The sequence below is a fragment of the Amphiura filiformis genome, chromosome 3, assembly GCF_039555335.1.
Source record: "Amphiura filiformis chromosome 3, Afil_fr2py, whole genome shotgun sequence".
NCBI classification, from domain to species: Eukaryota; Metazoa; Echinodermata; class Ophiuroidea; order Amphilepidida; family Amphiuridae; genus Amphiura; species Amphiura filiformis.
In genome coordinates this window covers 25,188,641-25,216,362 of record NC_092630.1, presented here as the reverse complement: position 1 = coordinate 25,216,362, position 27,722 = coordinate 25,188,641, and the positions used below count along the sequence as shown (strand labels likewise).

Below are 27,722 nucleotides of genomic sequence, written 5' to 3'. Positions count from 1 at the left end.
CCGTTTTTTCGCAAGAATAGTAATAACTTCCCAGCAAACACAAAAACGTTTTGTCAACATATATATACGTTTTGACAAAATGGTCCACCAAATGGCTTCAATTAGGTCTTCATTTTCCAAAATTGTCTTACTTCTAAGGGGGGCACATCCCCCCTCAGACACCCCCTGCGTGGCACAACTTTATGGGTAGGGCTAGGCATACATATAAAGCAATAATTAATACAATAAAAGTCAAACGAATGGCTTCAACTGGGCCGTTTTTTCGCAATAATAGTAATAACTTCCCAGCAAACACAAAAACGTTTTGTCAACATATATATACGTTTTGACAAAATGGTCCACCATATGGCTTCAATTAGGTCTTCATTTTCCAAAATTGTCTTACTTCTAAGGGGGGCTCATCCCCCCTCAGACACCCCCCTGCGTGGCACAACTTTATGGGTAGTGCTAGGCATACATATAAAGCAATAATTAATACAATAAAAGTCAAACGAATGGCTTCAACTGGGCCATTTTTTTGCAAATTTTTGGCTTCTTCAAACTACACTTTTACAAGATAGTGACAAAATGGCTTGAATTGGGTCTTCATTTTCCAAAAGTTTCTAACTTCTGAGGGGACACCCTCTACGCAGGCCTATGCGTAAACAACTGGCCATTTTCGCTTTTGTTTTGGACATCCGTACACTTTATATTGTTTTAAGTAATAACTTAATGATTAGGTCTACAGTAATAGTGAATAATGGTCCAAGAAAGGCTTCGATTGGGCCTTCATTTTCACACATTTCCGAACTTTATCTAACTAAAATTGTACACAATAATAGTGTCAAAATCGTCCACCAAATGGCTTTAATTGGACCTTCATTTTGCAAAATTTTCCAACATATGAGGGGGAACATCCACCCTCAGACACCCCCCTGCGTATGTGTAAAGAAGTTGCCCTTTTCTTTATGCTTTAGATACCCGGGACTTTATGTTAAAGCAATTGAATATATACAATAAAATTGAAAACTTGTCCACGAATGGGAAATGGGCCGTCATGGTCATTTCACAAATTGTTCGCTCTTTTATTTTTACACAATAATAGTGTTAAAATGGTCCACCAAATGGCTTCAATTAGGTCTTCATTTTGCAAAATTTTCTCACTTCTGAGGGGGGCACATCCCCTCAGACACCCCCCTGCGTCGCACAAGCGCGCCGCGATGACCGCTTCGCGGCCATATGGTTCGTCGCCCTATAGAAATCTCATGCATTTTGCGCCCCCCGTATTTTTTTCTCTCTGGATCCGCGGCTGTTATTTCCTAGTCTCTTTAACTACAAGGTTGGTGGGCTATATAGCTATTCAAGACACAGGGTATGTAAGGGATAAACTGTGCATATGAGATGTGGGTGCAAGTGGCATCATTTAACTGCCGTGAAAAAATGTGAACGGGATCTACACTGGGCCCTGCACTATGAGCAAAAAGTTGATGCTTCAGTACAGATTGGTGGCGCTATTGCTGGCGCTAAATCCAAGATGGCGATGTACTTGCGAATGAAAACATTGTGATTTTACCTCTATTTTTACATTTACATGTAAGTATGTACTTGATTATAATTCACATACTAACCGGAAGAAACATGGCAATGTTTTCATTTATGTACGTAATTAAATACAAAGGCACATTCTCAGGTAATGTTGAAATGTAAGCTTAAGCTTAAGCTTACTCCCAAACACAATACAGTGCCGCACAGTGACATCGCCCCGATATCTTCATAGACTAGTAGAAATCGCCATGGTAGGTTGAATCCACAGCCACACATGGCTATTTTATTCGGACCTTATGAGATGCATATTATTAGCGAAGTGACCTGACTAAGGCTATGACAATAGACGGGTAATTGATTTCTCGCTGTGTGAGCAAGCTTGTATACGACATTGCGGTCAATGGTTAATATACTGTCTCCACTTGAGTGAGTGCCGCTATAGCCTGCTGTGCGCTGTAGTCCATAGGCCTACAGGACCAATGCAATATAAAATTGAGAGTTTTGGTCAAATTTTGAGTTCAAAGCGCATGGCCGATTTTCAAAGCGCACGCTAACGACTATAATAATTAAATTATTATAATATCTGTTCAACACATATTTTCAAGTGTATGAGACCACATCTGGTTTCTTGAGAAAAATTCATTTACGGGAGATATTCATCATTTTCTAAACCAGTATCCGAAGATTTTCGTCTGATATCAAAATCGTGCATAGCAATTCACGTGTATCGATCCTGTGTATTCATTTTAATGTCTCTGCTGCACCAAATAATTATTAGCCAGGCTATTACGCTGACTTTCGTATTCGGCGAGGAGGACGATTTCGACCTCCTGGTTTGTTTACAAACAGAGAGGTAGACAAAAAAACTGTTCCGCTTGTCCAAACACTCAAGTATCAGAAGGATGGTCCACAATAGCGTGATTCACGTAACCTGAATAGGGATTAAAAAGCTGTCACGTAGAACCATGTGCTTCTATTGTCCAATTTGCCATCAAGATTTCATATGGAAACAGTTCAGACCCAGTACACGATCATGTCAGAAATTAATATTTTGTTCTGGGTCTGATTATTCGGACTACCCCGGTACATGCAATACAGCATTCACTCCATGCTCCATACCGCAGAAACATGGCATGTTGCCTCAGGGGATCGACACTAAGTCAGGTACCGCGTGAGCAAACTAAAAATAGCGCAAACAGCGCAAGCGTACACAAAAGAAGCTTCTCGCGTAAGATAAGCGATGTCGCCAGGTCTGTACGCTGTACCGGCGTCAGCTGATTTCCGTACTTTTACAAGGCAAAAAGCAGCTTTTCTAGGCATTGTGGACATGGTGCCTTCGGTTAAGAAAGTTTCCTACTATAAAGACCTAACTTTTGAGATGGTTTGCATGTCGAAAGGTGCAAAATTAACAATAAGGCGCCCGGTTATAAATCCGCGTTCAGCAAGTCATCATCATGACACTTGTAAACAGACCGTGCTCAAGTTTGAGTGACAGATGACGTCAGACGCGATAAATTCTCTTTATCTTTGTCTTTCATTATAGCTCTTTTTTTATCTTTGTCTTTGACTAGTTCCAGTAACTGTAACTCAGTAATCTTTATTTAACATTATGACATCTGATTACCGGTACTGATCAGGTCCGTAGATGTCATTATGTTTATGATAAAGACTGAAGTCTTGCTGGCAGGACTAATCTTTGACAAGATGTAACTTGCTACGGAAAGTGCTATGACAAAAAGGTTGTCAGTTTTGGCTTTCTTTACTCAAGGGCTTTAATTTGATAAAATGATGCAGTTTGATAGCAAATTTGAATACATGGATACGGATAGACGAATAACCATTAATTTACACCCCCTAATTATTCCTCAAAACAAAAACATGTAACTTTATTAAAATAAAAAATTGAAATCCTTGTAATTTATCTGTTATTGAAAATTTAGTTTGACAACAAAAAGTAAAAAGTCAACAAAAAGTAAATTATTAAAACGCTGTATTTCTAGCAATAAGTAATGCACATGCAGACTAGACATGACCACTGAAGCACAGTCAGTGACATTCACACTTGTGTCAAAAGAATGTCAAAGGTCATATTTAAAACACAAAGTTCATCACATCAGAACTGTGATGTTTCAGGTTATTCTCACGTTTACACTTTTCCCAACGCATGCACTTTCTGTGTGAAGTTAAAGTTTGCTGAAATTTATTTTGATGACTTAATGAAAGTTGATTCCAAGTTTCCTATCACCCGCCTGCATCACCTTTTCATTTTGGCCAAAACGTAAAATTAATCCCATGAGAACTACCTGCCGATTGGCCAAAAAGAAGGTTTCATTATTGATTGGCCCAATCGGCAATATTGTTAGAATCATTTCACCATGCAAAAAAATTGGGGTTAATTATTTGCAAAGCTCCATTCTGATTGGTTAATAAAGTGAAGACATCATGTAATTGACCAATCAGAGGCAGTGTTAGATCGGTAGGCACAGTGCTCATGGGGTTAATGCACCATATCTTTTGTTTCTAGATCTTATCACAGAAGAATGGAGAAGATCAGAGAGGACTCCCCAGGATCTTTAGGGATCTTATTCCATCAGCTTATCAAGTGTCTTGTAGCCAAAGCTAATCATAAACCACAGCATCTAGAGCCTGACTTAGTTGACCGAGATGCTCAACATCAACGTCTGAAGAGGAGATCGTACGAAATACTCTTCAGAAAGCTGAATGGTCCACTGAGTAAGAAGTTCACCTTGGATGATGAGGGCGGAACTAGCAAAAGTGAAGAGCAAGGAGAGGCTCTTGCAGGTGGTGTTTCAGCTGAGACGGAAGAGGAAGTTTGATCAAGGACATCGGTTGGAGAAATTGATTGATAGTCTGCCTGATTTAGAAAATGGTAAATACAATTTTAACATTGGTAGTTTTATATTTGAAAATTGTTTTTTCATTAAAGGTGAGTAATCCAATTCTGTAGTTTGTTTGGCTTAACCTTGGTGGAAATTATTCGAATTTTGTCACTGCTTACAATTGGGTAGTATGGCACTATATCCAAGCATCCCACCCGTCTATAATAAATTACTCTTGGAGAGTCAGTTACGTCAGTGCGCTTTCATTGGGTGCAGCTTCGAATTGTGAGGCATATCATATGGATGGCCAAAAGATTAATAACAACAAAATTACCGATTAATCCAAATAGTCTATAGTAAGTCAGTCTATCTCAGTAATAGCTGCCCTATAGACATTTGACAATTTCTGGATTTTATGTTGTACACATATCACACCTGGCAGCTATTGAAGATAGGGACTTATTGCACTAATCTCTCAATAATTTGGACATTTCATCACCTTTATGTAACTCATTGACCCATATGGGTCATGTACTGCCTGTTGTTGTATAAACAACCTGTTCACATGGTGCACCTCAGTGATAGGTAGAAAACCTTAGGGGAGTTAATGATGTGAAAATGCAAACTTTGTTTAAGGTAGATATAATGTAATGTCCATCTTTACAGTACCTCTGATTGGTTAATAACCTGATATAATCATTTAAGTAACCAATGACAAAAAATATGACACCTGACCTGGCATCATGGCATGGGACCTTTTTGCACTAACCCCTTGTCAAATATATGAATAGGGTGTGAGAGAAAGCACAATTCATTTACCCATGTCACAGTGTTGTAAGAATCTATTGCTGTTTTAAGCACTGGGGGAAAATTTATGAGAATCACCTATTTTCTGAAAATCTGTGAAAATTGATTTCTAAATTCTAACCATGTACTTTATTACTTTAAGTACAAAAGCATAATTGTATTAGGCCAAATAAAAAAATAAACATGTTTCACGTCCCCTCCCGCTTCCTTTTTTGAGGTTTCCTCAAATATATTTTTATTTTTTAAATTCAGTTATAACTTTTCAAAAAATATGTCTAGGAAGTTGGGATGCATTCTAAAGCCTTGTTAAGATACCAGAAACACTTTAGGAAGGTTTTGTGATCATTAGAGGGGGTGTAACTCTCAGAACAACAAATAAAAAAGGGCCTCCTCCTTTTTCCAGGCATTATTGTATATGCTAAAATAGCTCAAAGTATGGGTATTTACATCAATTTTGCGATAAAAAATAGAAAATAAAAAGCCCCCTCTTCCTCCTTTTTTTCGAAAATCCGGACGTGAAACATGTTTTATTTTTTACTTGGCCTTAAGTTAAGGAATCAGATAGCAGTATTTTGCACAGTATTTTCTGTGGGACCTAAGAGTACATCAGATATATCGAATTGCATTCTGAATACGAGGAATGTCCTTTTGATATCAAATAATTTTGAAAACGTCGCTATCTGAGCTCTTAATATTTTTCCTACACTTTACTATTTGCAGCTCAGCACAGTGAATTGAAAGCAGTTATTGAAGTTCTACTCTCATTTGCTGGTTCAAAGCCATCTCCTGTGCAGACCCTAGGCTACAATATACCAGATCTACCAATCAATAATTCAAGGGTAGGAAAAAGTTTTATCATCAAATTAAGGGATGGGGTATGAGCGTTTGGACAGTATTTATTGTGGGACATTAGAGCACATCAGACATATCGAATTGCATTCTGAATACTGAAGAATGTCCTTCTGTTATCAAATAATTTTGATTTTTTGAAATTCGCAATGTAATACACATTTTATGGCAAATGATTAAAAATTGATATTTTTGATTAACAGTACTCGAAGTAAACTTTATAAATCTGATGATTTATACTTAATGTAGTGGGATGAAAAGTCGACGATCAATTGAAAATTTTGACCTTTCATTATTGAAGATATGGATTTTTTCCCAAAACACCCAAAAAAAATTAGGTCTTTTGGGGTAAAAAATCCATATCTTCAATATAAAAGGTCAAAATTTTCAATTGATTGTCGGCTTTTCCTCCCAGCTACATACACTTTAAGAATATATCATTAGATTTATAAAATTTACTTGAGGACTATTATATATGTGACCGTACACTCGAATGAGCCGTAAATGTCCTCAATTGTATTCTGAGTTACAGTGTAAAATGGGCATGAAGGTCATATTCATAGGTATTTCAATTTGGTGCTACGTGTATCTCATTAAATGAGGTACACGTAGCACCAAATTGAGGTACCTATGAATACGACCTTCATGCCCATTTTACACTGTAACTCAGAATACAATTGAGGACATTTACGGCTCATTCGTGGTGTACGGTCACATATCATAAATGTGAAAAATATCACATTTTAATAATTTGTCATAAAATTTGTATTATATCTTGAATTTAAAAAGATGAAAATTATTTGATATCAGAAAGACATTTTTTTTTTTTTTTATGCAATTCGATATGTCTGATGTGCTCTCATGTCCCACAAAAAATACTGTCGAAACACTCAAAACGCTCATTCCAGATCCCTTAAGGGAACATGCTGAGAATTGTTCACCTAACTGCATTTGAAATTCATACACCCCATATGGAAGACATGACCTGCCAAAGGGTGTTTGAATTTCAAGTGGGATTACCAGAATGGGTGAAACCATTTGGAATCTACACCTCTAGTGCGAGAGATTTTGGGGTCCGGGGTTCAAACCCTGCTGAGTCCTGATTTTTTTCTGCTCTCTCAATTTATTATATAAGTTTGCCCAAGCTTCATAAAGTCATTTGTTGATATGAAGTTAGAAATGTGCACCTTAATCATCTTAGTTGTTTGAAACATCTGCCAAGTTTATGTATGATGCATTTTTTGTTTGTCTTTCCAGGAAGAAGTTGTTGAACTACCCAAGGGTCATCTGTACCATGGGGATAGCAAGTATTTATACAAGCAGGAGGGGTTGGACAGATATGTGCATTACCCAAGGTATGAATCTAAGGGTACAATTCTAGTATATCCTGCGCACCCTGTGTTTTAAGGTTAGGGTTAGGTTAGGGTTATGATTATAATTAGGGTGGGATAGGATTCGGGTTAGGCTTATACTTGTGCACAGGGTATACCAGAATTATTCCAATCTAATCCTTCCCAGGAAGTGTTGGACATGTGGAACAATGTTTGCTCTCCCAAATAAAGTAAAAGTGCGGGAAATGTATCTATGTGGAAAATGTGACTTACCTTCCAGGGAAATCAATTATTTTTTTTCATCTGTACTTTTACACTTTTGTACATTGTTTACAGCTTGCACTGGAAACATGTAAGATGTGTGTGTGTCTGTTGGAAAGCTGTGTGAGTGTGAGGAACAGGTTTTTTTTAAAGCTTTTATCTGAAGGGGTAAAAAATCCACATCTAAAATTATTTACCCTTTCATGATGTTTAATATATATGTAAAGAGCATTTGAGGGGGTAAAGTGGGTAGCTGAAAGGGTCTTAAGCTTAATGAAAACCCTGGTGAGCGGTGTGGGGAGCGTGTGTGGCGGTGGGTCGGTGTAGAGGTTATTTTGGGATTATTGCTACTTGAGAAAAAATTGCATTGGGATGCCATTCCCAAAAGATTCACATGAAAGATAAATAAGAGGTAATAAAATAATAACAAATTGAACTGATTTTGATTTCATTTTTTTTCCAGAGAGTTGTTTGAAGGATTAGGATCATCCGCATTGGACGGTGCCTGTGGATTAGATTCCGTCCAAGCTTATCATGTTGATTATCAGGTAAGCTCTTGTCGTATACAACCACTACAAGATGTATCCATAGAAATTTGTCCACTCTCTTCAGCCTCACTGTAAGGACTATTACTGAAATTTCAATACACAGGTAGGGTTGCCAAACCCACAGTTTGGTAGCCCAATTAGGTGACTTGAATTATTGTCCAGCAACTTGGAAATGGCCACTGAGGTGACTTATAGGCAAATTCAGAGCTTGGGTGGAAAAATGTTACTGTAAAGCACAATATTTTTGCGGCACAATATTTTGCGATTTGAAAAGCAGCATCATTTTGCTTGTGTAATTTTCATGAAATTAAAATTATGTAGAATAAAGAAATAATTATTTGTAAAAAAAAAATAAGCATATAAAACTTTTGCAAATCTAATTTCTTGAATACAAATATTTCATGCTTTACTGAAATTTTAGCCCCTTTTCTGTGCATTTTTGAATATTTTTGAAGGCAATCACAGAAAAAAGTACACTTTTTGACCTCTTTTGTTTTAAAATGACCTCTAAAATTGTTTATATAAAGTTATATTATGGGTGGATTTATGTCGATTTGTGCAACTTTTTAAGTGTCTCGCCTGTGAAATGGGCTGAAATTATTTACATGTAGGCAACTCTGCAGTGTACACAGGGAGGTTTACATAATTATTAAGGCCTCGTTAAAGCCTGTGTGATTATAAGGCCTAAAAAAAATTGTTTGATTGGCGTAACCCGACCTACCCTAAAATTAGGCCCGACCCTAACTTTTTTTTTTTTTTTAAAAAAAAAAAATAAAAATAAAAAAAATAAATAAAAATAAATAAATTTAAAAAAAAAGAAGAAAAAAAGTTCCAAAGCCTTTATCAAACAAAATTTACAGCTTAAAAAGTAAAAAAAAAAGAAGAAGAAAAAAAAAAAGAATCCCGACCTACCTACCCTAAAATTTTTTTTATGTTACGCCAATCAAACACAATTTTTTTTTAGGCCTAATTGTGTTAACTTACATGTAGTGCTTTGACGGTGTATCTTGATTATATTGTCTTTATTTTATTGACAGGTACTTAGTGCTGAACCTGGTAAAGATTTACATGGGAAAGGACTTTTCAATGTCAAGGTATGGAGGTTTGTGAACAAAAAAGAAAAAGTCTATGAAAAGAACTTGCATACCGTATTTCGTCAAATAAATGCCCCGGGCGTTACATTTTCCCAAGGGGGCGTTTATTCAAGGTCAATTTTAGAACGATAATTCCGTTAAAATCATGTGGTAAACTTAAAACTCACGCTAAAATGACGAACTATGAACTAGAAACACTGACTTCTGGTTCACTTCCGGGTTTCCAATCCAGATTTTCGCCAATTATTGACGCTATTATCGACCATGTGGGCAACTTGGTAAGCTTTACAAGATAGCATGGAAATATCGGCATTTTTGAAACATCTTGGTTGAAAAAAAGTGGTGGGGGCGTTTATTTGAGGGGGGGGCGACTATTTGACTAAATACGGTAGATTAGTACATAATCTAATACATTATTCACTGACCAGTGACCATGGTTGCTGATTCTGGCATATAACTCCATGTGATGCATTAGGAATCAATCAGTGAAGCCTTAGGCCTATATATGAATGAAAAGGCTTTAAAAGTAAAAATGTATTTCTCGCATACTGACATGTAATAAATTTTTTTTTTACTTTGACAGCAATTTTGTTTTAGACAGAGGGAGGGGTTAAGCTGCATGAAATCAGTTTGGTTTACAGGGCTTAAATATAGTATGTGAAGGGAGGAAAATAATACTGGTTCTGAAAAAGTGTTTTGAATTTTGATAATTTTTGTTACATTTCAGCCAATTGTAGGAAACGCGCATGAGACGGACAACCGTGTGACTCTGTTCCATGCACTGACTAGCAGTAAGACAACTAAGATGGACATCAAACTCACAGTGCCTGCATTACCAGACACCACCAATCCAGATCTACTGGGATTGAAAGTACCAATGAGAAATGAGGTGGGTGTGACTTAGGCACCAGGTCTAATTTGGTCCTATAGCACTATCGGTGCCTGGTTAGGTACTGATGATTGTTACTGTCATACCCTGGTGATGTATTGTATCGAGCATAATAATTAACATTTGCATATTGTATATAGATTTGAATGTTCAGGGTATGATAGTGTACAAATATTGAATGTTTATGAGTTCAATGGTAAGAATATTTTCATGAGGTGAAACATGGACTGTTCCATTCAACGAGGCTTTGCAGAGTTGAATGGTACACCATTGTGCAAATGTTGTTGACAATGTCCTTTTTGTCCTTTGTGATGGTGTTTCTAAATAGGGACGGGGGCCGAGAACTTTCTAGAATATATGATTCTCTTCTAGAAACACCATCACAAAGGACAAAAAGGACATTGTCAACAACATCTAGAAACACCGGAGAATCATCTACCAACAGCATTACACCGCTGATGACGGAGAATGGTTTCTCTGAAATATTCGGTTCAAAAAGTGAGTGTTGACCAGTTTTAAAATATACCTTTGAAACACATTTTAATTGTGTCCTTGTTACCTTTTTAGATGTCAGAAGATGAGGGCTTTCATGATTCATCCTCCACAGTCTCACTAGCAGACACACCTACCGATAACACAGATGCATTCTGGGATGCTGTACTCAACTATAAGCCAAATAGGCACTATACATGGGAGACAATTGGCAGGTAGGTGCATATGTGTGGTGCAATCAAGCCAAATGAGACCAATGTCGATCAAAATCAAAGTTCAGTTTCATTACAAAGGCATTTTTAGAGCTTTATTTTCCTGAAAAGCGCATCATAATTCGATTTACGGTTCCAAAGATATGGCAGTTTTAGTGTTGATCAAAACAATAATATTAAAGGAAGCTGAATGCTATTATTGGCTATATCTCAAAATCATCATTATATTTTGCTTGATCACATAATAATAGTAGACATGTGCAAGTAAGCTTAAAGATGCTATAATTATATGTTCCACATTCGTTTGGAGTAACCTTATTGTTGTACCTGTTATTATCAATTGATGGGCGGACTCTATAATCTGTATATCTTCCTCGAGTCACCGGCACTAGCTTTGAAGTTCAGCGTATTCTGCATTAGCTTAGCGTTACTTGGTGCATGTACATACTTTTACACACGCGATCAATGTGCCGCATATGTACACGCAAGAAACCACGCTAAAAGCCAACACACAGCACATGCTGAACTTCAAAGCTAGTGCCGGTGACTCGAGGTAGATAACTAGACTATACACTGTGCAGTTAGGAAGATATCAATAATATTTAATTCTGTTGCTTATTTTGGACAATGGTTGATGTCCAATGTCCTTTAACCTTTTCCCAATTCTCCAATGTAATATGGAGCCTATTATATTAAGTATATTACTCAAAATGTCTCTATGTGACAAGGAAAATGACACTATATGTTTGCTAGCTATTATAGCCTTTGCTGGAACTAGCATTATGTCCTGCACCAGATATGATAAATATTAAATTAAGTGATTTTGTCGCTTCTTGCCAACCAGACATCCGAGGACTACGGAGAGACCTTATCTGACCGAAGCTGGGTTTGAAGCTGTAGACGAGCTGTACAAAGTCCTGTGTCATCAGGCGTCAATGCTTGGCACGACTCCACTCAGATCACGCGTCATTGTGTTAGGGCAAAGAGTCCTTGTTAGAGATGCATTACATGCGCTGATAGCAGTGCCTTCAACAACATTCTGTCTGGATGAGGTATGGAAAACACAAAGATTTATTATACCTGATATACTTTGTTTCACCGCGAGTTGAGAGTGAGGTATATAGATGCATATTTTGATGGTTACAGTATCAACTTCTGGTAACCTAATCATATAAAGTGTATATAATCCAAATAGAGGTGAAACCATCTAAAAATGGTAAAGTGCTCAACCATAAGGAAGCTTATAAAAGCATAAAATTTGGACTTGTACTACTACATGAACGGCCTTTACGAAACAGATCTGTAAAGACATGTAGTTGCACAATATAAAGTGTATATACGCACTTACAAGCATGGTTTGTTAATTGCCACCCCTAAGCACTAACCAGGGATTTAAATGGATGAGAAAAAGGGTGAATTTCCCCTGAAAAGGTCAAAATAGCATTTGAAAATTAAATTATAGGTGACTTTATATAGAAAGTAGCCCCTGGAAGGAATATATAAATGGGGATTATGGGTATTTAGCTCCCAAAATCCTGAAAGTAGCCCCAGAAAGTCAGAGCCTTTAAGTCATATTTGTCCAGTTTTGGTTAAATAATAGTTTACTTCTGCATAGTTATGCATTGATCTTATATGAAATCAGTCAAGGAAGCCACTGGTCACACTTATATTTCCGTATGTAGGCCTATACTTTCGTGCTTTTCTAACAATGTACCAGAAGGGTTTTGCAAAGCATACACGATAGTTAAAGCATGCGGATGAGAGGCACATGTATACACAACACACATTTTGAGAGTACAACCTCATTTTGAGATGACTGTGTATAGGGTCAATAAATGATAATTCCAGTCATGACCTCTATTTGTTTCCGCATCAACAAGAACTTTTACTTAAAAGTTCATTTCTGACGACGGCTACTAGGTTATTCAGCCGAAACGTTCAATCTTCTTGCACACAATTTTACTTACAACCACAAACTGTTACGGGTTGAAATACAGCAGCACAAACGTGTGTCCCGACATTGAGAAGTAGTTGCAGTTTTAGCCTTAATTAAATAAGCAACTTAATGTTGCTTCTATTAATTCTGCAACACTACTGATTTCTTGGATTATTCTCGCCAACAGGAGAATCACTGTTTGACCGTCAACAGAGATGTTTGCCTGAGAGGGTTAACTCCACAGAGTTTCCATCACTTACTGGAAGATTTTACTCAAATAGGTAAGTTCTTTTTGGTCTGCATACCAGTGGTTTGAAAGTAATGAACCTGTGAAAATAATTTGGTAGCAAAAATGTTCAGATAAGGATCATAGTGTAGGTCTTCTGCTGGGGAGGGGGCATCAAGCCTAATTGAGCTAGGGGCACCAGCGTTTTCCGCTATTTATCAATGGAAATTTTAATAAAAAATCACTTAAAGTTAGGGACATTCAACCCCCTGTTCCACTATAACAAATACGCATGAGTATAGTTCAGAATCATGGATCTCATTGTCGTTGTCCTGACCCTTTTGATGAAGTTGTTATAACTCTGCCTGTTAAATGCAAGACGATAAGGGTTCGTAAGGGATAGTCCAGTGGATTCTTTGATTCCATCTGTCCAATGGAGCTTCTGTCTGCCTCTTCTGCAAAGTCCTTCAACTTGACCCGGAACTATTATCTTCTCCAAGTTTTCACCATTTCTTCTTTTGATGTGACCAAAGTACTGCAATTTGTTGCGATCAATCTCCTGGCACACTGAACATGCTCACCAAGTTGACTTCTGACAAATTCATTTGTTTTGTGATCTTTATGAAATTCTCAGTATCTTTCACCAGCATCACAGTTCAAAAGCTTGAATTCTGGATCTATCTGCCCTTCCGACAGCCCATATTCCAGAGCAATGTAGCAATTGGAAAGGTCAGGGGATTCATGATGCTAATTTTGGTTGCTCTGCCAAATAAAAAAGTGAGCACTAAAACATCTGAACAGTATTTGCAAGCTTTTTAGGTATACACAAAATGAGTCTATTGTCAAAACTTCATTGATGGATTAGACAACTTTATTCCATAAGCTGTATAATCCCTGTCTTGATACTGGGCTAACTCTGAGTATGCTTACATGAAGGTAAGGCCTAAAAAAATTGTTTGATTGGCGTAACCCAACCGACCCTAAAAATAGGCCCGACCCTAGACTTTTTTTTTCTTATTTTTTTGCAAAAAATGAATAAAAAAAAAGGTAAAAAAATTGCCAACTGACCTACCCTAATTTTTTTTTTTTCATGTTACGCCAATCAAACAATTTTTTTATAGGCCTAATACCACTTTTTTACTTTCAGCTGTTCAGAGGTTTAGCATTGGCATGTGTTCATTTTGTCTTCATTGTGTCCTTCTGCATACGAACTGATGATAAATTTTCTGTTTCAAGATCCCAAACTTATAAAAATACGACGTCGATCACATGATTGACATTGAAATTCAATTATGTTCATCATCTTACAGGCACAGACTACCTGCGTCTCAGTACATTTGCCAAACAGCGTATCATGGATTCTTCATACAGTGGTGGGTTAGTGCTTCAGGCTTTTGCCACAGGTGTACGACGGTTCTTACAGTACTACCAAGCATTAGTTCAACTAGTGCCGCCCAGATCTGGGAATCTGACTTTGCTGTCTGTTAAGGATAAGTTCAACGAGTTGACGAGTCAACTTAGGTAAGCTTATAAATCGGAATTCAAATTATGATTCTTTTAGTAGGTGCACAAGTTGATTCTTATACTGGTTTCATAGTGCCATGTGGCTTGAGGCTTGCAGATTTGATGTGCTGATGATGTTTTGACCATTATAACAGCAATTTTTCCAATCCAACAGAAAGTGCTCAACTTGATTGGTTAAAAATCAATTGCAGCGGCATGGCACTCTGAAGCCAATATTAATTTTAAGAGAGTCAAACTAGTTGCCCGAGTCCTACATGTACATCTCTTGTTTCTGGAGCTCCTAAGTGAATGTAGTATTCGAAAGAAAAATACATTTATCGGTCAGTGTGTGACTTGCAGCTGGTAGAACCCATTTTCTTAATCCTGCACATTGAAGTTCACTTAAGAACTACAGTGAGTGAATTTGTACTCCATACCGTGTATTATGACCGTCATGTTTGAGAACAAATGACAGACTTGGGGTAAAAATGGTATGAAATTCATACCCAACCATCGCCAGAATATATTGAACTAACACCTCAGCAGCTTAGCACTGTACACTATGCTTCTGGATAGTAAAGTCAAGTTTGACAAAGGGCCAATAAATGTAAAGTAGGTAATGGGGCTACGTATCCTGCAAAGAACAAATGGTCAGTGATTGCTCGCTACAAGAGGAAACTGAATAATAAGAAAGAACAGTTTACCAACCCAAAGTGTTACATTTAAACAAGACAACAAATAAACACAAATCCTGACTGGCACACAACCGAACTTGCAGAAAAGCAAGGGAATGTACCGCAATCAGATACGAACCCATGACCTTCCGATCTCTAGACGGATGCCCTATCCATTAGGCTACCTGCACCCACTGATAAATGGTGGTAATGTAGGCAGTTGAGGTATACAATACACACAAACAAATATTACGTAAGTAAATATTGGTAAGGACCAATATACCAAACTCCTCCACCACATAGGTACCATTCACTTGTACTTATGCAACTACTGATTTGTAATCTCATTACAGGTACTTATCAGATCTATGCATGTGTAATCAGAGAGGCGGAGGAAGCCAACCAGGTGACCCCGGTGACCCCTTCCCTACTGGCATCAACTTATTATCGTATCTGTACCAAGAAGCATTGGATTGCAGAAATATTCAGAAGTATCGTCTGGTGTTGTCTTTGCTCAGGCTCAGCTGTGGGCCTTACCTAATGTGAGTATCAATATTATGAAAGGTCTGGGGTTCAATTATTGCACAGCTAAGGCACAGAAAATTATTATCAATTTTGTTGCTGCTGTTAGTACCCTATGATCATTAAATTATAGTCCCTCTGTTTTTAAGTTGGGAAAAAGTCAGAAAAGGGGGGTTAGGATTATGTCCAGATCTAATTTGAATCGTCTTGGAAACCTGTACAAACTATCAACTGAATTCTATCGTAAACTGCATGTACAGGATAAATGTTTGTCGTAAGCTTATAGATATGCCATTTTTGGCTTGGTTTATTTTTTTATGAACCTCCAACTCAGACAATTTCTGAATTTCGGACTATTCACAGTTAAGGGGTGGCAAGGGCTTCGCGAGCAACCTGATCTTGGTGATCGCGAATTTGGTGTGTTTGTTTTATATAAATCTTTTTCGTGCATTCTTTTCTTGTAGTACTGATTTCAATGTTATTATCCATATAATTTGTACTTGTTATTTCAGGCATGTACAGGACTGGGTATTCCATGGTATATGTCATGATGTCTATGGAGAATTTATGATTACGATCAATGATAACTACTTGCATTATAGAGGTAAATTTGATTGAAATTTTTTTTCTAAAATACCTGCAACATTTTGTTACAATAAATGCACAGTACCAAACAGATGTAACTTGTAATATCAACCAGATATGCTTCAGGCCCTGCTCATTATCGCAAATATCACCTCATAGTAACGGAAAAGTTCACAGCAAATTTTTTTATGCTGTTGGTCGATCGGACCCTATTAGGAATAAAGCCTAAAAAACATGCAATCTAGCCCTGCAATAGAACGTAGAGAATATAACAAAAATGCATAGCACTTATAAACACATTAATGACGTAGGCTGTAAAATAGTTTTATTTATTGAATGACATGTGACCTACAATCTACTAATCACATTTCTAGGATCTACTTGGGTATTTTATATAAAACTTTCTGGTTAAATGGATACAGTCCATATTCTAAAGCTTTATTCAAATCCAAGTGGAGAACCCAGGAGGACAACCAACTCTAATTTTATGTGGATCCCAATTATATTGGCTATTGGCTTTTGCCTTTCTGATAGAAAATTAGATTCCCATTAGATCACCGCATGTTTTGTTGTTCAAGGTCAAGGGACTGCAGACTAAGGAATTCTCCCACTTTAAATGGCACCAGCATTTTCGTAATTTCTTTTGCTGAACTTATACCATTTTCATGCATGTATTCAGTGTCTATCATATGAATTAATATCTTCTGATTGTGATAATTTCAGATAAACATTATTGGACAGATGGATACATCCTGACATTACCTACCATAGAGGACAATGTCCCAGTGTTCCTGCAAGACATGGCCTATGATATCTATGTGTGTGGCAAGTCTATCAACCTGCTTAAGTTATGCTGCCCTGATGTGAGTAATTCAAAGGATATATTTGCCAATCCCAAGCCTTTACTATTATAGGTTGGGTTTATTATACTATTCAGCAAATTACTTCAGCGGTGCTTTTGTCAATCTTTGTCATTCAGAGTAGATGCAGAATTGTTTCTGTTCATCTCCGCGCACCGTTGGCAAGGACCCGAATACCCCCAATTTTCTCCTCATAGCTGACAGTGCTATTGTACGCGGCAGTATAGGGAGTCCGGGTTCTCCGTCTCTTATTCTGAGATGTCTGCTCATCTATATATTGAACTCCCCAAATGACTCTTTTAAGTTATATATCTTTTTTGTTTCAGCATTTTGTGTGCAACCCAGATATGGCTGTACCCAGGGTGAGCCTTACCTATTCGTCGGATGAATTGCGGAAGACTGTGGATATCTGCCGTGAATATCTAAGACATATGCACCTATTGGCCAGGATGAAAACCATCTCTAGGGAAGACAAGGTGGGTTTGGTTTACTGTACTGTTGGACAGTTTGGTTTACTGTAGAGGTGCGGAGGGCGTGGCCTAACGGTTAGCAGCCCTCGAATTAACCCACGGCACCGACGGCATATTGTCGTGGGTGCCCACCCCCATTGCCGCAATGCCCTCAAAATATGTCCTTTACCGGACGGCAGTCACTTGCCGTTCCCTAAATGAAGTTGCCGTGGGTGCCCTAGCCGCCAGCCCTGCCCCTTCATTATAATATCATTAACAAGTACTGGTTAAATCCCCGCAAAATTGTGGAAAATTAGATCGAAAATATTGAACACTATCGCTATTTTGAGCATCGTAACCCAGCTATCAATCACAGTATACACAATAGTTTGTTGTGAATTAATATTCATTACCCCTACGTAAGCGTACATATTCAGCCAATCACATCGGCTTTTATACATTATCTGGTTTCTAGAAATGACTTCATTTTCTCGATTGGTCAGAGAAACACCTTCAGCGTACTATCGACCAATCAGAAACGCTGTTAGTAACTAAACAGCTAAGCTTCCTCGACCTCGTGTCATGAACAAAATCTGAGCGCTGGGCAAATCAATTAATCTCTCGATTAGCAAACATTGACTTCCCATTGCAAACCGATGGCGATACCCTTCGGTATCGTCTGATCTTTACATGTAAGCCCATCTCTAGATATTTTTTGCACGAAATAGTTTTTATCCCGGCGAATTTGATCAATATTATTACCAAAGTTACAGCTGTTTCATCGCTGTTTCGAGTCAGTTTTGCAGCTCAGAACTAGGGATCGCAAAATTTAAGTAAATTAAACTGTTGATATTTGATTGATTGCTTATTTTTAAAGCAGGTTTTTTAAGCAATCATTTTAGTTTTAGTGTAAAGTTGAGAGTCGAATTTTACTTTGGTGTCGAATTCAACTGACGGCAATGCATCTATTCGCTTTTGAAAAATTGCCTTGGTGCCCTTCTCAAATTTTCAACAGTTGCCTTGATGCCCTTTTTGTCTCGCCTGAATGTTCAGGGAGAGACTTAGTAATCACTATGGTGTGTGTGTGTGTGTGTGTGTGTGTGTGGGGGTGCGGGGGTGTGTGCGTGTGTGTGTTCGGAAAAAGCTTGTGAACGCGTTATCTTGAGAACCGTAAGTGCTATGATGATGAAACTTTACAGGGGGTAGCATAACCAGAGGGTGTCGACCTGATTAGATTTTGAGCGCAAAATATGGTAATTAAGTACCTAATTTGCATAATTTATGCGTAATAAGCAAAATACCTTGTGAACAGATTATCTGGAGATCCGTATGGGGTACAGTGACGTAACTTGGTGGGGAGTAGCGTGGCCAGATGTTCTCGACCTGATTAGATTTTCAGCGCAAAATATGCTAATTAAGTACCTAATTTGCATAATTTATGCATATTTGATGCGTATCAAGCAAAAAACCCTTGTGAACAGCTTATCTGGAGATCCGTATGGGGTACAGTGACGTAACTTGGTGGGGAGTAAGCGTGGCCAGATGTTCTCGACCTGATTAGATTTTCAGCGCAAAATATGCTAATTAAGTACCTAATTTGCATAATTTATGCGTATTTGATGCGTATCAAGCAAAAAACCCTTGTGAACAGCTTATCTGGAGATCCGTATGGGGTACAGTGACGTAACTTGGTGAGGAGTAGCGGGGCCAGAGGTTCTGGACCTGATTAGATTTTGAGCGTAAAATATGGTAATTAAGTACCTAATTTGCATAATATATGCGTAATAAGCAAAATACCTTGTGAACAGATTATCTGGAGATCCGTATGGGGTACAGTGACGTAACTTGGTGGGGAGTTGCGTGGCCAGAGGTACTCGACCTGATTAGATTTTCATGAGGTCAAAGGTCACATACAAGGTCAAAGGTCAACTGAGGTCACCAAATCTTTTAATAATTAATTTTCAACTGTGCATCACATATCCCAATAACAGCTTCATCGGTCATGTAATTAAGGAAATATGCGACTTTAAGATAGTCGCTTTCTTTGTAAACTATAGCAAAGTAGCACTTTCAATGAGTGATAACTCGTAAAGGAAGCATCTTTCTGTTTTGATTTATTTGATGAAATAGTTCTTTGGTATTGCCAAATTTGATTTTTCAGCGCAACATACTTTTTCCAATTTCGTGAGGTCAAAGGTCAACTGAGGTCACCAAATCTTTTAATAATTAATTTTCAACTGTGCATCACATATCCCAATAACAGCTTGATCCGTCATGTAATTAAGGAAATATGAAGACTTTAAGATAGTCGCTTTCCATGTAAAGTATAGCAAAGTAGCACTTTCAATGAGTGATAACTCGGAAAGGAAGCATCTTTCTGTTTTGATTTATTACTTTGATGAAATAGTTCTTTGGTTTTGCCAAATTTTTGGAAGGTCATTACGGGGTCATCCGAGGTCACTCAGGGGTCATCTGAGGTCAAGTTATTAAAAACTCGTATGGGCAACGAAACTTGGTGGGTACAGTCATCATTTAAAGCCAAATTTTGGAAGGTCATTTTGGGGTCACCAGGGGTCATCTGAGGTCAAATTAGTAAAACTGTCGTATGGACATGAAACTTGGTGGGTACAGTCAACATTTAAAGCCACATTTTTGGAAGGTCATTTTGGGGTCACCAGGGTCATCTGAGGTCAAATTAGTAAAACTGTCGTATGGACATGAAACTTGGTGGGTACAGTCAACATTTAAAGCCAAATTTTTGGAAGGTCATTTCGGGGTCATCTGAGGTCAAATTAGTAAAAACTGTTGGATGGACATGGAACTTGGTGGGTACAGTCAACATTTAAAGCCAAATATTTGGAAGGTAATTTGAGTCACTAGGGGTCATCTGAGGACAAATTAGTAAAAACTTCGTATGGGCATGAAACTTGATGGGTACAGTCAACATTTAAAGCCAAATTTTTGGAAGGTCATTTCGAGGCCACCAGGGGTCATCTGAGGTCAAATTAGTAAAAAGTGTCGTATGGGCATGAAACTTAGCATGAGGGGTACAGTCAACATTTAGAGCCAAAATTTTAGAAGGTCATTTCAGGGCCACCAGGGGTCATCTGAGGTCATATTAGTAAAAACTGTTGCATGGGCATGAAACTTGGTGGGTACAGTTACCATCGGCCAGATAATCGTGCCCAGCCGATAACCGCCAAATTCATTTACCTCTCTACCAACAGTTATCGCTAAAGCAGGCGGTCACAAAAGCAGGCGAGACTCGTGGTTCGAGAACCGCCTTGTGATATATTACAAATTGCCGTGCTGCCTTGCCTTTTCAGTGAAAATCCACGGCAATTATCAACGTGCCCTAAAAAAGTTTCCGTGCCCCTTCAGATCCTTAATTCGAGGGCTGACGGTTAGGGTATACTTGCCTTTATATAGTGCATGAGGTTAAGGGTCGATTTTTTTTCTTTCTTTTTCGATGACAATTTTTACAGATATGTTAAAAAAATCAATTGTTTTTACTTAAAATTAATATTTTATTGAAAGACTAGTCTTAAATGGATGAAGCATTATTTAATATTTGTGGGGATTTTGAAATACTGAAGATTCAAAAAAAAAAAAAAAAGAAAGAGAAAAAACCCAAAAAACCCAATTTGTGACAGTACACCACGAATGAGCCGTAAATGTCCTCAATTGTATTCTGAGTTACAGTGTAAAATGGGCATGAAGGTCATATTCATAGGTATTTCAATTTGGTGCTACCTATGAATCTCATTAAATGAGGTTTACACTGTAACTCAGAATACAATTGAGGACATTTACTATGCTCATTCGTGGTGTACGGTCACATTTTCCCATTCCTTCCACTTGAGGCCAACACAACAATTTATTTTTTTGATCTAATATTGAGCTGTGGATAGAAATAGTCAAGCAATTTTTTCATTTGATTGTAAATTTCTTGATCAGTACATCATTTTTGTTTAATTGTTTCTGTTTATTTATTAGGAGCAACAAGATGAAGAAGCTAAACAAGCTCTGTTGGCAGAAGCCAGGCGTACCGCTTCACAGGAACTCAAGAGAATCGAAGGTACACATAAATAACATCAATTTGCATGCATCTAGCAGTCCCTTTATTGGGAAAATTTTAAATGCTGGCAAAATGTTGTGTGAGAAGAGAAGATATGTGACCTGCTACCACAAAATGAGCGTAAAATCGCAAAGTGGTAGATTCAAGACATCCTGGCTGCTGCATTGATGTTCTTTGTTTCACATGCAACTGTTCAAGCCAACAGTATGTCTGTATATCCTTCTGTATATCCTTTGTGAATGGGGGCACAATGGGCCATTCACGAAGGACATACTACTGGCTTGTACAGATGCGTAGCAAACAAAGAACATCGACTCGGCAGCCAGGATATTCTCGAAACTTGCAACTTTATGCTCAGTTCATGGTAGCAAGTCACATGAATGGAACTACCCATACACCATTGTGGCAAGTTACACCACCTTAGTAAATTAAACTAGTAGTAGAGGAAGAGACCTAATGTTTGGTGATCAAATCTTTGGAACAAAGGTTTGAAAGTGTTTTTGGCATGCCTGAATGGTACTGAACAAATTTGGCTTCGGCTGCCCTCTTCATAGTGTCAGATATTTTTTGTAGGGGTCAATTAAGGCCATTATTATGTTTTGATGGATCCAAGTTGTGATAATATTGGATCCAAAACATAAAATAATGATAAAATTGGATACTTTACGCCCAATATTTATTGGTCTCGCTATGAGTTGTAAAATATTGGACTCGACTACGTCTCGTCCAATATTTTTAAACTCATAGCTTGACCAATAAATAAGGGCTCAACCGATCCAATTTTATATCAAACAGGGGGTCAAAATTATAAATTATCCCATTTCTTTAAAAAAAAAGTATACCAAATTACTCGCCTGGACAAAAGGAATCCAAAAAGGTATAGTTTGCCCTATTTGCGACCTATAGTCAGAAACGTGACAAAGGTCAACACACTTTTGGCTAATTGCATATATACTATTAAGATTGTCCAATTTCCATGATTTTGGTGTTTAGAGCTCAAAAAGAAACTTATAATTTTTTACAACTTCTGAATCACAAGGTTATATCTTAAAATACTGTCAATCAAAATGAACCAAAATTACACACAGGATTACCTTAATACTCTACTCAAACACACACATGTCAGTAACCAAGCAGTTGTCCAACTGACACAACAGCAAAATGCACTGTCATGGGACAGCTTCCTGGACTTCCTTCACTTTCACAGCCTAACATTTGGCACCCAGGACAAAAAATCTGTGAGAATGCACACAAGATCCTTGCACAGATGATAAAACGGTGCTGCTTTCTGCTTTTCATACACTTTTTTCATGAAACAGGGCTGGGCTGTGAATGTGGTCCAGGAAGCTGTCCCATGTCAGTGCATTTTGCTGTTGTGTCAGTTGGATAACTGCTTGGTTACTGACATGTGTTAAGAGTAGAGTATTGAAGTAAATCTGTGTGTAATTTTGGTTCAATTGATAGACAGGATTTCAAGATATGACCTTGTGAAAAAAGTTTCTTTTTGAGCTCAGTTTATGTTTTCTGCCATGACAAGTTCAACGGAACAACTTTAAGCAACTTTTACTTTGGCATTTTCACGCTGGCATCGTACGAGTAGGACGTACTTTTATCCGTCTCCACCAATCCACCAATCCATAATTTTATCAATAATAATCAATAGGACCGGGTAATTCAACACGCTCTACTACCACGCCTGCATAGACCAGCGTATCAACATGGAAAGTAATAAACTGGATGAAATTCTCAAAAGATTGGAAGATATAACCCTTCTTCGAACGGAGATTCATGATTTCAAAATGGAAATAAAACAGCGTATGACTAAAACAGAAGAGAGCATTGAGTATGCTCACAGTGAGATAAGAAACGTAAAACGCAAATCGCCAGAGACAGCCAAAGCAAGTACAGTAAATGAACTGAGAGCAGACTTGAAAATGAGGCTATATACAATAAGTTATACAGCTACAAATATAATCTCATATTCCAGGGAATCCCAGGTGGCGACAACAACAGACAGGACACGGAATTTGTGCTCAGAGACTTTTGGAGCACCAAGCTCGGTATACACGACTCTTCATTCATCTACTTGGCTGATGTGCATCGTATGGGCAAAATGATCAGTGGACATGATGGAAAACCACGGGTAATAGTCGCTAAGTTTCTCCAATTAGCTGATAGAGACTTTATCCTAAACCACGGCAGTGAACTGAAACAGTACAGAACAACAAAGCGGCTGCAAAATGGTAAGACTGTATCATTTCAAAGCTACACTATTCAAGAACATTTACCACCGCAACTAATGGATAAGAAAAAGGGCTTTGGCCTGCTTTCAAGCGTCGGTGGCTTTCAAGCTTAGGCGTAACTTTAAAGTGGTGGGCGCTGACATATTCCTTTTCGTCAATGGGCAGAAATACATGCCTGGTATAAATTTAATCACTGAGCGTGGTCTCACCCCAAGCGCAGAAAGGGCCAGCAACACACAGGCGATTTGACTCTCCAGAATCTCAGCATGCACCATTGTCATCCACACCATCCAGAAGCACTGTAGAGCAAAACAGTTCAGATGAAACCGCAATGGATGCAGACACAAGTGGGAATAGCCCCAGTATAATGGCATAGAAGTGTTGTGTGAACTAAAAGCTCAGCAAGAATCTGAACTTAATCCTCGGACTTAAATTAACTATAGTCAAATTAGCTAAATTTGATGTGATGTATATATAACTAGTTGGTGTGATCTGTCCTATTCAGGTGATTTTGATTTTGTTTTCTAATGATTTCCACTTTACTGAAAAATATAAATTGGATCATGGTTTTTCGTTATTACATATCCTCTTTACCCTGTTACTGTCAACACTGAAAGTGTCTGCATAACGGCTTGAGAATGCGAACAAAATATAAGAATATTATTCCTTAGTGTCTGTCGTTATGCGCATACAATGTACACACACATACCCTAAACATATCGTGCAGCATGCTTGTTCATTTTATTATATCCACGCTTGGTCACGTAAATTTCTATTGTACCTATTGTTGAGTGCTATCGAATATATCTTGAGTACACTATCATGATTATGCACATCAAATTACTATGCTAATTATCGATGATTGATCATTCTGTAGGATCTCATCTACCCGGCAATTTACGTATAAAAATTGGTCGATTGGTCATTTTAATCTGAGTCGCTGCTTTGTCTGAGACCAATTCTCAAGTCAATTTACAAATGTATCTACTTATATTACGTGCAACTGTCATCAAGTATTATGCAAATGTCGTTATTATCATGTACATGTATGAGGTTTTTTACAGTCCGATTTTCAAACTATTGTTGGTGATGATTCATTTGATTGATTATCGGAAAAATGTTTCAGAAATGTAACCGTTAGCCTGTTAAATTAAATTCAGCCCTTGTGATCATCAGGAGAGCTATCATCTCGTCGGGCAGTGTTTATTTTCATTTTTATTTATTTATTTATTTATTAAAAAAAACAAAAACAAAAAAAAACCAGCCTGTATGGCTTTTGATAGTCGGATTATGTTAGGATTTATTTTTGTATAATAAATTGTATCTGTCCAAAAGTTACGTTAATTTTTTTGTGTTGGTGGAGGCGGATAGCGTTTATACTTCTAACAAATATTCATTTTGCAGCGCCAGTGCTATAATTAGTGTATGTAGTTTAAGTTTACGTATCATGTATTAGGCCTTTACCGCATTTATGCCAAATCGTAGTAACACCGCAAGGCGTCAAAATTCTAGTTATGTTGATAGTGATATTTCAGCAAATGATGATATTGAGAATGCATTTAGTAATTTGGACCCGAAAGTAACAACCACGAAAAAATTATTGAAAGCAGCCTTGATGTATTGTTAGAAAAATATGATAAGATGGTCTTTAATCCACTTAAATACCAAATAAGCAGTGATGTGAACGAAATGAATACACCATTCCAATGCAATTATCTGACACCTCGTCAGCTAATGGAAACAAATCTACTTTCAAATGACAATTTCTCGATTATGAATTTGAACATCAGGAGCATGAGCAAAAACTTTGATAAATTTAACGAATGCTTGAAACAAATAAATCATCATTTTACTGTTATTGGACTATCTGAAACGCATTTAAAATCAAAGCCTAATAAATACTTCAGTTTACCTGGCTATGATTTTGAATACACCAACAGAATAAACCGTGGTAAAGGTGGAGTGGGATTATACATATCCAATAAGGTAAATTATAAATCAAGAACAGACTTAAACAAAGGTACATTAAATTATGAATCTTGCTTTATAGAAATTGAAAGAGTCAATCAGAAAAATATATTAGTTGGGGTTATTTACAGAGCTCACACGCATATTGACCTTTTATTGACGACATAAATCCAATAATTGACAAGATCATGTCAGAAAAAATGTATATATATATTATGGGAGACTTTAACATTGATTTACTCAAAGACGAGGACCATAGACCAACTCATGACTATCTGAATATGATCTTATCCCATGCTTTGTTACCAACTATTACGAAACCTACAAGAATAACTGAGCACAGTGCAACTCTTATTGATAATATTTTGACTAACAAGTATGATGTTTCTTCTGGCATTTTGGTAACTGATATTAGTGATCATTTTCCAACAGTTATTTCAACAAAAAATGAAATAAAAAATAAAAAAGCGGGTGTTATAACTCATTCATACAAACGAAATTTCACAAATAGCAATGTAAATCATTTAAAAGAAAAGCTTGCAGAAGTGAATTGGTCTGAAGTTTTGCATGACCAAAATGTTAATGATGATTACAATAGGTTTGTATCAATACTGAATGATACATTGGATGAGTGTATCCCATTAAGGAGAAATAAAATAAGCAATAAATCAGACCCACTCTCTCCATGGATATCAAGAGGCTTATTAAAATGCATAAATAATAAGAATAAGCTTTATAAAATTTATAAACATTCTCCTACTGACGAAAACCTACAAAAGTTTAAATCCTATAGAAACAAGCTGCATAATTTAATTCAGTAACTCAAAAGCGGACATATTACGAACACAAATTTCATCAATCCAGGAACAATATGAAACTCACTTGGAGAAATATTAATGAAATTTTAGGACGTAACAGGCGTAATGCAGAATCAGTCTAAATTTAAAACTAATACTGGTAATTATTGCACTGATAGTCAAACAATTTCAAATGACTTTAATGATTTTTTTGTGAATATCGGTCCAAAATTGGCATCAGAAATGGATAATGGAGGCCTGAACTATCATGAATTCTTATCGAATCCACTGCCTTGTAATTTGTTCATGTCCCCTATATCTGAAAACGAAATTTTGAAAATAATTGGTAAATTGGATTCTAACAAAAGCCCTGGTCATGATGGCCTTAGCAACCTATTAATTAAAAGGATAGCCAATGAAGTATGCTTACCTCTTACCAAGATATTTAATTTATCTACTATAACAGGTACTGTTCCAAAGGACTTAAAATTGGCTAAAGTCGTTCCTATTTTCAAAAAGGCGATAGGGAATCATATTCGAACTATCGGCCTGTTTCAATTTTACCATGTTTGTCTAAAATTTTAGAACGTATCATATTCAACAGATGCCTATCATTTATGGATAAATATAAGATTTTAAATAGCAAGCAATTTGGTTTTAGATCAGGTTATTCAACTGAGATGGCAATTATTGAACTAGTGGACAATATTTACAGAGCAGTTGATAATAAGAAAACAACATTGGGTATTTACTTAGACCTATCAAAAGCTTTTGATACCATAAATCATAACATCCTACTACATAAACTGGAACATTATGGTTTTAGAGGAATCGTATTAGATTGGTTCAAAAGCTATTTAAGTGACAGAGCTCAATATGTGTATTATAATTGTTGTAAATCAAGTATTAAGAGCATATCTTGCAGAGTACCTCAAGGCTCAATATTAGGGCCACTCCTTTTCTTACTATATGTTAATGATATCATCAACACTTCTTCTATCTTAAATTTTGTCTTGTGTGCGGACGATACAACA

The 27,722-nt window shown here is 37.2% G+C and overlaps 1 protein-coding gene across 1 annotated transcript in view; it reads left to right on the top strand.

Annotated features, from left to right (window-relative positions):
- The first annotated feature begins 1,498 nt into the window (after nucleotides 1-1,498).
- The window catches only part of LOC140148268 (gamma-tubulin complex component 6-like), a 95,767-nt gene continuing 69,543 nt past the window's right edge, over nucleotides 1,499-27,722 (top strand). The window contains exons 1-16 of the mRNA XM_072170163.1: nucleotides 1,499-1,572; nucleotides 4,049-4,414; nucleotides 5,892-6,010; nucleotides 7,278-7,375; nucleotides 8,076-8,160; nucleotides 9,198-9,254; nucleotides 9,982-10,143; nucleotides 10,711-10,850; nucleotides 11,692-11,899; nucleotides 12,971-13,064; nucleotides 14,320-14,530; nucleotides 15,540-15,728; nucleotides 16,221-16,312; nucleotides 17,017-17,156; nucleotides 17,480-17,629; nucleotides 21,599-21,680. Of these exons, the coding sequence (XP_072026264.1) occupies nucleotides 4,276-4,414; nucleotides 5,892-6,010; nucleotides 7,278-7,375; nucleotides 8,076-8,160; nucleotides 9,198-9,254; nucleotides 9,982-10,143; nucleotides 10,711-10,850; nucleotides 11,692-11,899; nucleotides 12,971-13,064; nucleotides 14,320-14,530; nucleotides 15,540-15,728; nucleotides 16,221-16,312; nucleotides 17,017-17,156; nucleotides 17,480-17,629; nucleotides 21,599-21,680 (1,966 nt within the window). The 5' untranslated portion in view covers nucleotides 1,499-1,572; nucleotides 4,049-4,275. The remainder of the gene's footprint in view (nucleotides 1,573-4,048; nucleotides 4,415-5,891; nucleotides 6,011-7,277; nucleotides 7,376-8,075; nucleotides 8,161-9,197; nucleotides 9,255-9,981; nucleotides 10,144-10,710; nucleotides 10,851-11,691; nucleotides 11,900-12,970; nucleotides 13,065-14,319; nucleotides 14,531-15,539; nucleotides 15,729-16,220; nucleotides 16,313-17,016; nucleotides 17,157-17,479; nucleotides 17,630-21,598; nucleotides 21,681-27,722) is intronic.